Source organism: Cibotium barometz, chromosome 49 (genome assembly GCF_041138505.1).
Source record: "Cibotium barometz isolate CiBa-2024 chromosome 49, ASM4113850v1, whole genome shotgun sequence".
In the NCBI taxonomy this organism is placed as follows: domain Eukaryota; kingdom Viridiplantae; phylum Streptophyta; class Polypodiopsida; order Cyatheales; family Cibotiaceae; genus Cibotium; species Cibotium barometz.
Window position 1 is genome coordinate 603,983 of NC_141094.1, and position 13,439 is coordinate 617,421.

The following is a 13,439-nucleotide window of genomic DNA, read 5'->3' on the forward strand; positions in this document are numbered from 1 at the left end:
TATGCACTATGCATATATGACATCTATGGTGAAGCATGTGGAACCTACATGCTATACAGAGGCTATTGGAGAGCATGTATGGGAGAAAGCAATGGATGTTGAGATGGACGCATTGGTCCATAATGATACATGGGACTTGGTTGCATTACCAAAGGACAAGAATGTTATTGGCTATAAATGGGTTTACAAAGTGAAGTGCAAATCTGATGGTTCTATTGAGAGACATAAAGCAAGATTGGTAGCAAAGGGTTATGCATAGACCCAAGGATTGGATTATGATGAGACGTTTAGTCCAGTGGCTAAGATGGGCACAGTAAGAGCAGTCATTGCTATGGCTGTAGCTAATGGTTGGGAAATGCATCAGATGGATGTCAAGAATGCATTTCTGAATGGAGATCTACAAGAGGAAGTGTACATGGCACAGCCAGAAGGGTATGTACACCCAAGATATCCCACTCACGTATGCAGATTGAAAAAGGCATTGTATGGTCTAAAGCAAGCACCTCGTGCTTGGAGTGATAAGATGAGCAGATATCTTATCTCACTTGGTTTTCAGATTTCTACTGTAGATTCTTCACTCTATGTGAAGAAGACATAGCATGGGATTGTTTTACTCGTCATCTATGTGGATGACTTGATTATCACAGGTGATCATGGTGCAGATGTGATGCATGTCAAGAAAGCTTTGAGTGGGCAATTTGACATGAAAGATCTTGGTGAGTTGAGATACTTCCTTGGAATTGAAGTGGTCAAAGATCATGCAGGTACTTGGTGTAGTACAGCGCCAATATGCATTGGATATGTTGGCAAAGTATGGCATGACAGGGTGTAAGCCTATGAGTACACCTTTGGAGCAAAATGCGAAGTTGCGGGCTGATTATGGTGAGGAATTGGATGATCCTTCTATGTACAGGAAGATGGTTGGTAGTCTTATATACATGACTATCACACGCCCGGATCTATGTACAGGAAGATGGTTGGTAGTCTTATATACATGACTATCACACGCCCGGATTTGAGTTATGCTGTGGGGCTAGTAAGCCAGTTCATGCAGAGCCCCAGAAAACCACATTTGGATGCAGTGAGACGCATCATGAGATATGTGAAGATCACTCCACATTATGGTCTACTTTATGAGAGTGGTAAAAGCTTGGACATACATGGCTACACAGATGCTGATTGGGCAGGTAGCTCATATGATAGGAGGTCCACTAGTGGATATGCTTTTACACTTGGAAGTGCCGTGGTGAGTTGGAGTAGCAAAAAGCAACCTACAGTTGCTTCATCCAGTACAGAGGCTGAGTACAGAGGTGCAGCCATTGCTACTTGTGAGGCTATATGGTTAAAGAGTCTCTTGACAGATTTATGTGAGCCTATTGATGGCAAAGTTGTCATTCATTGTGACAACATGAGCAGTATACAGTTGGCAAAGAATCCAGTGTTTCATGCGAGGACCAAACACATAGAGGTCCATTATCACTTTGTCAGAGAGAAGGTGCTGGATGGTACAGTTGATCTTCACTATGTGAAGACTGATGAGCAGGTGGCAGACATCTTTACGAAGCCACTTAGCAGGGAGAAGTTTGAGTACTTCTGGACTATGTTGGGAGTACATGGGATGAGCTTGAGGGGGAGTGTTGAGAGTCTTGATATCCCAAGCTCATCTACATCTTCATCGGCAGTACATCATGAGCTTGAGAGGGGCTGTTGAGATTCAAGCTCGATGTTAGTGTGAGCCAGCTATGCTATGTGCTGGCAGATTAGGTAGGAACATGTGTGAGACATAAATGACCACGTGTCCAGCTGGTCATAGTGTGTGGACATTAGCTAGGGTTAGATGAGTGTGGACACAACTCATAGTGTGTTGTGTGGATTATGGATTAGTGCATTATGCTGTGTGTGAGAGTGGAGATGGCTTCCCTCTATGGTTAGGGTTTGCAATATACATTAGGTTTTGCTCCTGTGTGTGTGTCTCCTCCCCCTCTACCGTTCTTTCAACATTTATCATGCAGATTGCAGATTTTGGACATTTTTGTTTCATTGGTTGGAGTCAGGATTTGTGGCTCACATTTGAGTCACTGGCACAGTAAAACTTGGAAGACACAGTGTTTGTGTTTATGCATTGTTATAGTGCCTATTAGTGTGCTTGTTACACATATTTGGGCGTGTGCCAGTTGTATGTGAGCATTCTATGAGGGTTGACGTGAGGTCTTATTGAGCTGGGAGATTCTCGAATGTTGAGATCTGATACAAGTTTTTGGAATGATCCCTCGACAAACCCCTTAAAAGTTGTACTTATGTATGGATATGTGGTAGTCAAGTCTCAATGATTGGATTGCAGTATCACTTTGCTATGTATATGCATTTGCTAAGTGGTATTCTCAGCTGATTTATGCATATAGCTAAGTAGTGTTCTGAGTAGTATTCTCAGTGATTATAAAGTCTATACTATAGTTTGCTTTGGTTTTGATATCCAAATATAGCCGAAATTCTGCCAAAATTTAGTCAAAATTTGGTTATGCAGAATTTTTGGGCTACGCAGAAATTTGCACGTAAGCTGTTCTAGGGTTAAAGATGGCATCCTCTTTGGAGAATACATTGTTCAACATTGAGAAGTTAGATGGCACTAACTTCCCATTCTAGAAAGAGCAGATTTATAATGTCTTGGTGTAGAAAAAGTAGATAAAGCCTATCAAGCTGAAAGGAGTCAAACTAGAAGCTATACCACATGAGGAATGGCAAGACTTGGATGAGCTCGCCAGGTCTACCATCATGCTTATACAAGTTGCAATGTCTGTCAGAGGATGGGCCAACCCTCGCAGCGAGATCGCATGCCCATCCATAATACTCTTCCACTAGAGCCCTTTCAAAAATGGGGGCTTGATTTTATTGGCCCAATCACACCAGCAGCTAAATCACACAACAGATACATTCTTACTGCCACTAATTTACTGCACAAAGTGGGTGAAATCACACAACAAATACATTCTTACTACCACCACTGATTACTGCCACTGATTTACTGCACAAAGTGGGTGCAAGCATGGGCTCTTAAAGATAATACAGCAGCAATCTCGGTCGCACAGTGTTTATTTAAAGATGTGCTGCCCAGTGGAATTAGTGAGTGATCGTGGTGGTCATTTTATCAACAAAATCATTCGACGCATGATGGAATTTTACATGGTGCTGCATCACAAATCATCTCCGTATTACCCGCGCAAGCAAATGGTCAAGCAGAATCTTCAAATAAGCAGATAGTGCACATCATCACCAAGATGGTGAGTCTGCACCACCGAACAGACTGGGATGAGAAATTACCTGCGGCACTCTGGGCTTATCGCACCGCATTTAAAGTAGCAACAGGTTTGACACCCTTCAAGCTAGCCTTTGGGATGGAAGCTATTACCCCATCAGAGTTTATAGTGCCTAGCTTGCGGTTGGCAATTGCAGATAGGCTGCTACCGGAAGACTCTCTGACATGTCGCTTGGAGGCAATTCAGGAACTAGAAGAAGACCGCATGAAGAGTTTCTATTTGGCACAGGAAGTACAACAACGCAGGAAGAAAATAGTGGATCGATATTTGAGGAAACGCATTTTTGCGAGGGGTCATTTAGTTCTTATTTTTACGGCTCGCATGTTTAAGAAGCCAGCCAAGCTAACAGTGCGGTGGAGCGGTCCATTTTGGGTGTATGCTGCTTGCGGACCAACCTCCTACTTTTTGGCGAATTTAAAGGGCGAAGTGCTGCCATCTCCGGTTAATGCGTTCCGTATGCGGCACTATCACACATAATACGTGACATGTATCTTTGGTCCCATAGGTCATATTTGACCTCCAAGGATGATAATAAAATCTGTCTCTCTCTCTCTCTCTCTCTCTCTCTCTCTCTCTCTCTCTCTCTCTCTCTCTCTCTCTCTCTCTCTCTCGCACAGAAGTGACCCCTTGCTGGTCTTTGTGTGTTTGCATGTGTTTATAGTCCTTACTCTCTCCCAAACTTCCATGGTTGTGATCTCTTTCTCTCTCTCACACACAAAAATGACCCCTGACTCTAGTCTTTGTGTGTGTTTGCATGCATTTATAGTCCTAGCTCTCTCAACCTTCCATGCTTGTGATCTCTCTATTTCTCTCTCTTTCTCTCTCTCTCTCTCTCTCTCTCTCTCTCTCTCTCTCTCTCTCTCTCACACACACACATAGGGGGGAGGGGACAAGAATGTGTGAGAGATGGAGAAGGGGAGTAAGAGATAAGTGGCATGAGAGATAGCGCGCGCGTACACGCACACACACACACACACACATGCACACGCACACACACAGAGAAGCAGATTGGAGGAGGAGGGGGGAGGGCAGCTAAGGCGAAAACCAATTTAGGAATTTGGCACTTAATCAAGTTCCATTTTTTTCAAAGCCTCTAGAATTCTATCGTTTTTTAAATAAAAGTGTATCGTCATACTTAGCAAGGTTATCTTTAATCACATATGATTGAATCGAGATAGCTTGGCATAACTGCACACTTTTAGCCACATGAAAATCTCAAATTGTAACTAGTTTGAATAACTAGCTTTTGTTTTTCATGAGAAAGAAAATGCAATTTGGTATGCTTATGACTTGAGTGAGAGTATATCGTGCTATAGTATTGTTGATCAATGAATTCTTTATGGTTTCTCTGACCCTATTAAACATAGCTGCTGATTAGTTCAAGTCTAGCCTTTTTTGGTTAGACTTATAGTCTAGCATATTAGCACCATGACTTAGAAGTTACAATTTTAAAATGGTATGCTTATTGGACTACTTATTCTTATTTTGTATTTAGACTGTTGGATGAAGCTTGCTATTTAGACTATTGGATGAAGCTTGCTATTCCATATATTTTTGGATTTGTTGGCATACCTATGGATCTATTAATGGTATGGTGGTTATAGATGCTAATCCACCTATAAACCACTGGTTCTGTGATACAAACCAAGTTACCTATCTCATTGAGATGAGACTAACAATTTGTACTTGCACTTTGATGGCTGTTTTATATCCTCGAGTAAACATTAGGTGGTTATGCTAATAAAGGTTTTGCATTTGACTAGCATGGACCCTCTCTCTCTCTCTCTCTCTCTACTACATGCCAAGACACACACACACACCCCCTAGATCTTTCACACACACACATACTTACACTCTCTCATTCTCTCATTCTCTCTCACACACTTCCCCCCCTCACATACACACCCTTCCATGCACATGCACACACACTCTCTCTCATTCTTCCACTTTCAAACTCATGCACCCACACTCTGAGACCTACATATGCATGCACACTCTCTCTTGTACAAGCACCCTCACACACACAAACAACACATTCTCTCTCCCATTCTCTTACTATGCACCCACACACACAAACTCTATCTTGTACTCTCCCTCATGCACCCATAATATCACCCACACATGCATATACATATGCACGCTTTCACACTCTCTCTTTCTCTCTCTCTCTCTCTCACATACACACACACACACACATGTATACACTCTCTCATTCCCACAATTGCACACCTACACACATGCATGTATATATGCTCTCTCTCATCCCTTGCACACATAATTATACACACACACTTGGATACACACACACACACATGTTTGCACACATATTCGCATGCATGCATACATACACATGATTTATCCCACTCTAGATCACAAAAGTAGTAGGCAATAAGGACAAAATCATGGCATAAATGTGCACACACAAACACCAATGGAAATAATGATGCAAATGCACACTCTCTCTCATGCATGTGCACCGTGTAATGAAGATGACAAGGATGGCAGTACACACACAAACACACTCTCTCAAGGAATTTTTAGTGCGAGAATGATGATGCCAGCACACCTGCTCCCGACAACTATGCACACGCATCCATGTATATAAATTAAAAAGCATAGTGATGTATGTCATTTCATGAATGGTATGGTCGGCATACAATATCTATAGAGAAGATTTGTGACACAATTCTTGACACATACAACGAGTGTCCAAAGCATTGGACTCACATTATTTTCATTATTTACCAGCAATAATAAGAGCGGTTTTGGAGTGCACTGACATCAGCGGCAAGGTAATTCACCCCAACCTAGCTTTTTGTGAAATAACCCTAAAATCTGTAAAGTCTCGATTTTGTAATTTATCCATATCAACCTTACGTTATTACCCCACCTCTTCCTTGAATCTTCTCACCCACATGCTAATTGAAAAAAATCTTCTCACTCACACACTCATACCTATTCACCCCCCACTACCCACTTATATAAATAACCCCCCCCCATTTCCTTTGTAAATGGGGCCCTTTTAGGGCTCAAACAAACACCATGCTTGGGAGCTCAAAGCTAAGATAGCTTATGCTTCTCCTCTCCTTGTGGCCTCTCCTTTCCACTTAGCCTCTTGGGCCCATGCTTCTCTCCTTCTCTTAGAGATTCCCCCATGTGATGCCCCTACTCTTTTGCTGTTATCCAACACCATTGAGGCTTAAGCACTCTCTAGTTGGCCTTGTAGCATGAGCTATCCTCCAAGCTCAACCATGCATCCCTTGCTTATCCTTGTGCTTTTCTTAGCTACTAGCACCCTGGAAACCTCTTGCGATAGTTCCATTGCATGCTCTTGCATCCCTCTTATTTGTCTCATGTTCTTTCCACAATGAGTATTTTGCCTAGCCATGCTAAACTCTCTCTCTCTCTCTCTCACTCACTCACTTCATGCTCCAATTCTTGAGAATTTGCAAGAGCTCATTGCACTACTTGCCTCATCTTGGAAGCCCTTATCTTCATTCTTGTATGGTGGTTTTGCTCAATGTCATGGTGGAACCATGTTTTTTTTTCTCCAATGCCTTGCACCCTTAATGCTACAAGGTGTTTTCCTTGCTTCCATTTTTGTTTTGGCACTTCTTCCACATGGGTTTTTTTGCATAGGTAGAAATTGTTCTTATCTCCCTTGGGTGTGTTGATTATGCATGAGAGTCGTCTCAATGTGGGTGCTTGTGTGCATGCAATAAACCAAAATTTGTCATATCAAAAGTAGAAGTTAAACTTTCATGTGGTGAGGGTACCTGCAAATGTTTTCATTAGTCTCTTCATCGTCCAAAGAATCATGCAACTATGGACAACGTTGCTTGTTAAACTAGCTTAACTACTCAGTCTTGTAAAGTGAAAGTAGACAAGCCCCGGCGTCCTCAGTGGGGGCACCAATTTAATGAGGGCGGCAAATCTGATCGAGATGGCCTCAACACCCACAACCATACTCGACGACTCATAAAAGAACCACTAGAGGGAAAGGCCTACTCTAGCAGCTAAGGAAGAGAAGGGGGCACCACCAAGTCAGGGAGCGGACTAGGATGACTTGCCCATGCTCTACCTCTCTCTAGCCACATGAATGCTACAATTGGCATCACTTTACACCTCATCAAGTCGTGAACTTCAAGGAGGTTTATCTCTCTCATTAATAAGTCAATTAGAGTGATTAAGAGCAGAAGAGGAATTCTCTCACAAAGCTCTTTAAGCTCAAGTACTCATATGCAAGCTATATGCTTATGATTATGTACTACCACTTGGTAGCTAAGTAAGATACTTGGGCTGAGCACTTTCATCTCAAGATCCTTCCCTAATCCTCTTCAAAGCTCTCCTTTTTTCCACAAGTACTCTTGGCTTGAATAGCGATTGAGGCTTTGAAGAGGACAATGTAGGGCAAGGGAGAAGCAAACCCACAAGCTTATGGGTTATGGAGATCCTAGCCTTCATGGTCCAAACGATTAATACAAAGAGTTCTATAATGCATGAATGATTGTATGAAAGCTCTTATTCATACACTTGCCAAAGTTTTTATAAGTGAATTCCGACAAATTGGCAAGTGGATTCTAAAGAGTTGCTTTCCTCTTACTTGAATAAAGCTTCCATGATTGCTTTAAGAAAGGAGGCTTGTGGTTCTCTTATAATGCCTCTATGAGCACCACACTTGTTTCATTCCTCCATCTTGTCAACCTCCAATAGCACCCACACGTCCATCCTCTACCATTCCCACCTCCCACCTCCATCGTCTACCATTCCCACTTCCATCCTCCAAGGCAAAGAGATTAAGAAAGACATGCATACACATGGAGGGATGGAGGTAGAAGAGAGAAGGAGAAGAGAGAGAGCTAGAGGGAGGTAAAAAAATTGGGAAAGTCAAGTGCTCTCTCTCTCTCTCTCTCTCTCTCTCTCTCTCTCTCTCTCTCTCTCTCTCTCTCTCTCTCTCTCTCTCTCTCTCTCTCTCTCTCTCTCTCTCTCCTTCACAAGTATATTGGACAACTATGGATATGCTTTGTATACTTTCCATATTTGTTAATCCAGCACAGTTTTAATTAAGAGAGGAACTCTAGTATTATAAGTTTGAGGGGAATAAAGACTAAATACTATAGTTTAACCAAAGTACTATAAGTTTGAGGGGAATAAAGACTAAATACTATAGTTTAACCAAAGTACAATTTGATAAGTGCTCAATTCTCTATAAGTGACATTAGTTTTATTTTATAAGTTTGAGGGGAATAAAGACTTAACAATATGGTTTAACCAAAGTACAATTTGATAAGTGCTCAATTCTCTATAAGTGACATTAGTTTTCTTTTTGATTGTTTACGTACTTTGATCAAAGTGCATAAGCAATACAACATTTTGGATCATTTGTCATGGCCTAGCCTCCAATGGAAGATCATTTATTCTTTGCTCACACTAAGATGGGTAGTCGAGTGAATGTTGGGGATGTGGTTTCCAATTTACCATGTATAGCTACTACAAGGCTAGTGCTGCTATTTAAGTATGGTAGGATGGATTAGACAAGTGGTAAGACCAAGTCTTTTTTGAAGGTCTCCAAGAATTTGGAGACTTTAAAGTCAAGGCAAGGTGCCAAAGTTATCTCCTTGGTATTTTCATCCATTTCCAATACTTTTTGAGCATAGGTTGCATATACTATAGCTAGCCTTACCAAAACATTCTAAGGTGCTTCTCGTTTGAGAAACTGATTATGTAAAGATACTAATGTAGGTAATGCAAATGTTCTTGTAGACTAAATGAAGCCTCTGTGTAAGATTCCTCCCCCACCCCCTTTTTGATGTCTAGTATCTTTCCCTGTAATCAATCCCTCTTCAGAAATATAAAGACCTTGTTTCTATCTGTTTTAGCCTAGAGAGAGAAAAATATTCTAGAGAGAGAATATTCAGATTTTGAATATTTTTGGATAGAAAAATATCTCTTCTAATTCAGATGAGTTCCCCTAAAACAGAAATTCAAAAAGAATTTTCCAATGTGCAATTGGAATTAATTGAAAATAGCTATAAAGAACCTTAGCCTAAGGGTCTAGATTTTCAGAAATCTTTAGACTATGGTCCAATTAAGGTTCCTATGGACCAATAGCATCAATCCATGTGTAGGGAGGAGATAAATCCAACTTGTAAAAAGAAAATACCCAAAAATGAGTAAATGCTCACATGAGGTGAAGAGTTGAAAATGTACAAGGTTTATTAGTAAAAAACTATGAGCAATATTAAAAATATGACATATGTAAGGAAGGGGAATTCTTTAAAGGAGGTGCATATTTCACATAAGATGAAGAGTTGAAAATGTACAAGGATTATTAGTAAAAAACTATGAGCAATATTAAAAATATGACATATGTAAGGAAGGGGAATTCTTTAAAGGAGGTGCATATTTCACATAAGATGAAGAGTTGAAAATGTACAAGGATTATTAGTAAAAAAACTATGAGCAATATTAAAAATATGACATATGTAAGGAAGGGGAATTCTTTAAAGGAGGTGCATATTTCACATAAGATGAAGAGTTGAAAATGTACAAGGTTTATTAGTAAAAAAAAACTATGAGCAATATTAAAATGATTCCATTATGACACATATGTAAGGAAGGGGAGTTCTTTAAAGGAGGTGCATATTTCACATGCTTGAATGAGTTTTAAACTCATAAAAATTGAGATATTTCATCTCTCCTCTCTCCTCATTCAAGTCTAGTTTCAAAAAGTTAGCTTAACTGATCTAAAAATGGTCAAATATTGACCAAACTGATTTAGAAAATTCTAGAATCAGTTTGTTTGGTTAGGAGCTCAATTTTTCCTATAAATAGAACCTCCCCCTTGTTGAAAAATATATAGTGTTTATGCATCGTTACTCTACTCCACCTAAGCCAGAAACTGTGAATTCATTTAATAATTCACTAGTTTTTGGAGCTTCCCTCTTTCTTCAATCCCCATTAGTGGCTCCATCAACATACTTAACCAATTGATTGGTTGGGGGCCTCTACCGTGAACAAAGAATCAAGCAAGTTGTAAGGTAATTAGTGAATATTGATCTTTCTATAATTTCTCAATGTTTCTCTCTTCTCAACCCCTCTCAAGCTTGAGAAGTTTAATTGGTATGGTTTTTTTTTAATGCTATTGAAGTTTGAATAGTAGTGAAGAGTTACATAATGCTATTGAAGTTAATTTTCATTTATGTTTAAATTCTAATGATTCTTATGTAAATTCTCTCTCTCACTCAAGAAATGGTTATACTCATGACCCGTTCTCAATCCAAATCAAGCTTTCATAAAGCTTTTCCTTAACCCAAGATTAAGCTATGCTTGAGGCCAAATTAATGGCTTTTTTCTATGCTTTTAGTTTATGTATATTGATGATTCAATCCATTATGGATTAATAATCCAATTAGAGATCATTTTAATTATTTCCTTAATGATAAGTATTATCCCTTAGAAAAATTGAGATTTATCAGTCATAGCAGCGGAGCTATGGCAAAATTTTTATAAAAATTATGCATAAAATAATCTCATTCAAAGCATAAAAAGAGGACTTCCTACCATATTCTAGGAATTATCATCCTAGATTAATTGAAAGAATTTCATTACAATCATGGAGAAATTAAATTTTAATATTATGCATAAAGGATAAGTTTTTATATCAAAAGTGTTATTTTTACCATTTTTATTTCATGCATAGAAGTATGCAAAATGGATAAATTTTTATATCAAAAGTGTTATTTTTACCATTTTTATTTCATGCATAGAAGTATGCATAATGGATAAATTTTTATATCAAAAGTGTTATTTTTACCATTTTTATTTCATGCATAGAAGTATGCATAAAGGAAAAAATTTTATATCAAAAGTGTTACTTTTATCATTTTTAATTTTCATGCATAAAAGTATGCATAAAAGAAAATTTTTATATCAAAAGTGTTACTTTTATCATTTTTAATTTTCATGCATAGAAGTATGCATAAAGGAAAATTTTTATATCAAAAGTGTTACTTTTATCATTTTTAATTTTCATGCATAGAAGTATGCATAAAGGAAAAATTTTTATATCAAAAGTGTTACTTTTATCATATTGGATTTCATGCATATAGATATGCATAAAAGATATTCTTTTTATACTAAAAGTATGATTTTCCTCATAAATGGATTTTATGCTTAACTTAGATGCATAAGAGAAATTCTTTTATTCTAAAAGTATAATTCCCTACCAAATTGAAATCATGCATAAGAAGATGCATAAAAGATTGATTTTAATTTCGAAAGTGTTAGTCTCCTTAAATGGAATTTATGTATAAATAAATGTGTAGAGAAATCTTATATCAAATAAAAGAATTCTCTTTTAAAAAAAAAAAGATATGAAATGTGATAAGATGTGATAAGAGGTGTATGAGATGTGATAAGAATTGATAAGATGCGTATGGAAAGTGATAGGATGTGATAAGAGGTGTGATAAGAGGTGATAAGATGCTTATGAAATAAGTTAGGATGTGATAAGATGAATTAAGATGTGTATGGGGGGATGAGGTAAGAAGTGTATGTGATAGGATAAGATGTATATGGGTTGTGATAGGGCGAGAATGGATGTGATGTAAAAGATTAGATGTGAAGGTATATGGGGTTATATAAATGGGAATGTGAAAATGGATGTATGTATGTGGATGTGTGGATATGGAGATGGGAGTGTGGATGTATGAACATGAAAATGGATATATGCATGAAGATGTATATGCATAGATGTAAATGTGGATGTAGATGTGGATGTATAGATGTGAATGGATGTGGATGTATAGATGTGAATGAAAATGTGGATGTGGATGTATGTGAATGTGGATGTAGATGTGGATGTATAGATGTGAATGTGGAATGTGGATGTGGATGTATGTATGTATGTGGATGTAGATGTGGATGTATAGATGTGAATGGGAATGGGGATGTGGATGTATGTGAATGTGAATGTAGATGTGGATGTATAGATGTGAATGTGAAATGTGGATGTGGATGTATGTATGTATGTGGATGTAGATGTGGATGTATGGATGTGTATGTATGAATGTGGATATGGGATGTGGATGTATAAATGAGGATGTGAAAATGGGGGTAAGCATGTAGATGTGGATGCATGGATGTGAATGTGGATGTGGATGTGGATATGGATGTGTATGTATGAATGTGGATATGGGATGTGGATGTATAAATGAGGATGTGAAAAGGGAGATAAGCATGTAGATGTGGATGTATGGATGTGAATGTGGATGTGGATGTGGATGTATGGATGTGGATATGGATGTGAATATATGATATGTGATGTGAAGGAATCTGAAGTGAAGAGATGGAAAAGGAGGTGATTGGATGAGGACACATATACATGGAATGTGGAATAAGTAATGTGGATTAATGAGGGATAATGTGGAAAAATGAGAGTTAATATAGAAACTGTATTTGTAAACTGTTTGTAAATGCTGTTTGTAAATGGCTGTTTTATGTCAAGAATGCTGGGGAAGCATTTTGACCGTCTTGTGATTAAGGTCGTGGAGACCTAACTGATAAAGTTGCAACTGCTGACGGAGAGTCAATGGAGGACGTCTCACGTAGCAAGGTCGGCCGAGGTCTTGACCAGCCTCGGTTCGATTAAAATGGTGAGCTTCCGATACGGTGGATGAGGGACCAAGGAAGCGGCCTATGAGTGAAGCGCTAGGTCACCTGCGAAGGATCCTAGAGGGTGCTGACCATACGGTGCTCGGGCTCTGGGTCGCCTAGGATACCCACGCGTGCGTCAAGGAAGATATTGGAACAAGGAGTAAGAGTTGTTTTCTGGAACCGGGCATGGATCTGGTTGACTGACCTTGCTGGTCCTCAACGGATGAGTCCATGGCTCTTTTATATGGATCTGTTGGTTGATCTTGCTGATCTTCAACGAGAGTCCATCTTGATAAGTGATTATATTGTTGAGTATTATGGGCTAGGAACTATTGAAACGGCCCCTGTGTGGACAGGTGGTGAGCGTTCTAGTTGCCAATGATGCCATAGATACTCTGATGAAGGAATGATGGGAAATTATGAATCAACTGGATAAATTGGGAGATTGTGATCAGTGGTACTATGGTT

General features: G+C 38.9%; 1 protein-coding gene across 1 annotated transcript; it reads left to right on the forward strand.

Annotated features, from left to right (window-relative positions):
• Window positions 1-3,275: 3,275 nt before the first annotated feature.
• On the forward strand, window positions 3,276-3,791 carry LOC147610169 (uncharacterized). Its single transcript, XM_086786230.1, has one exon. The coding sequence runs from the start codon at window positions 3,276-3,278 to the stop codon at window positions 3,789-3,791; it is 516 nt and encodes a 171-aa protein (XP_086642356.1).
• Window positions 3,792-13,439: the final 9,648 nt, after the last annotated feature.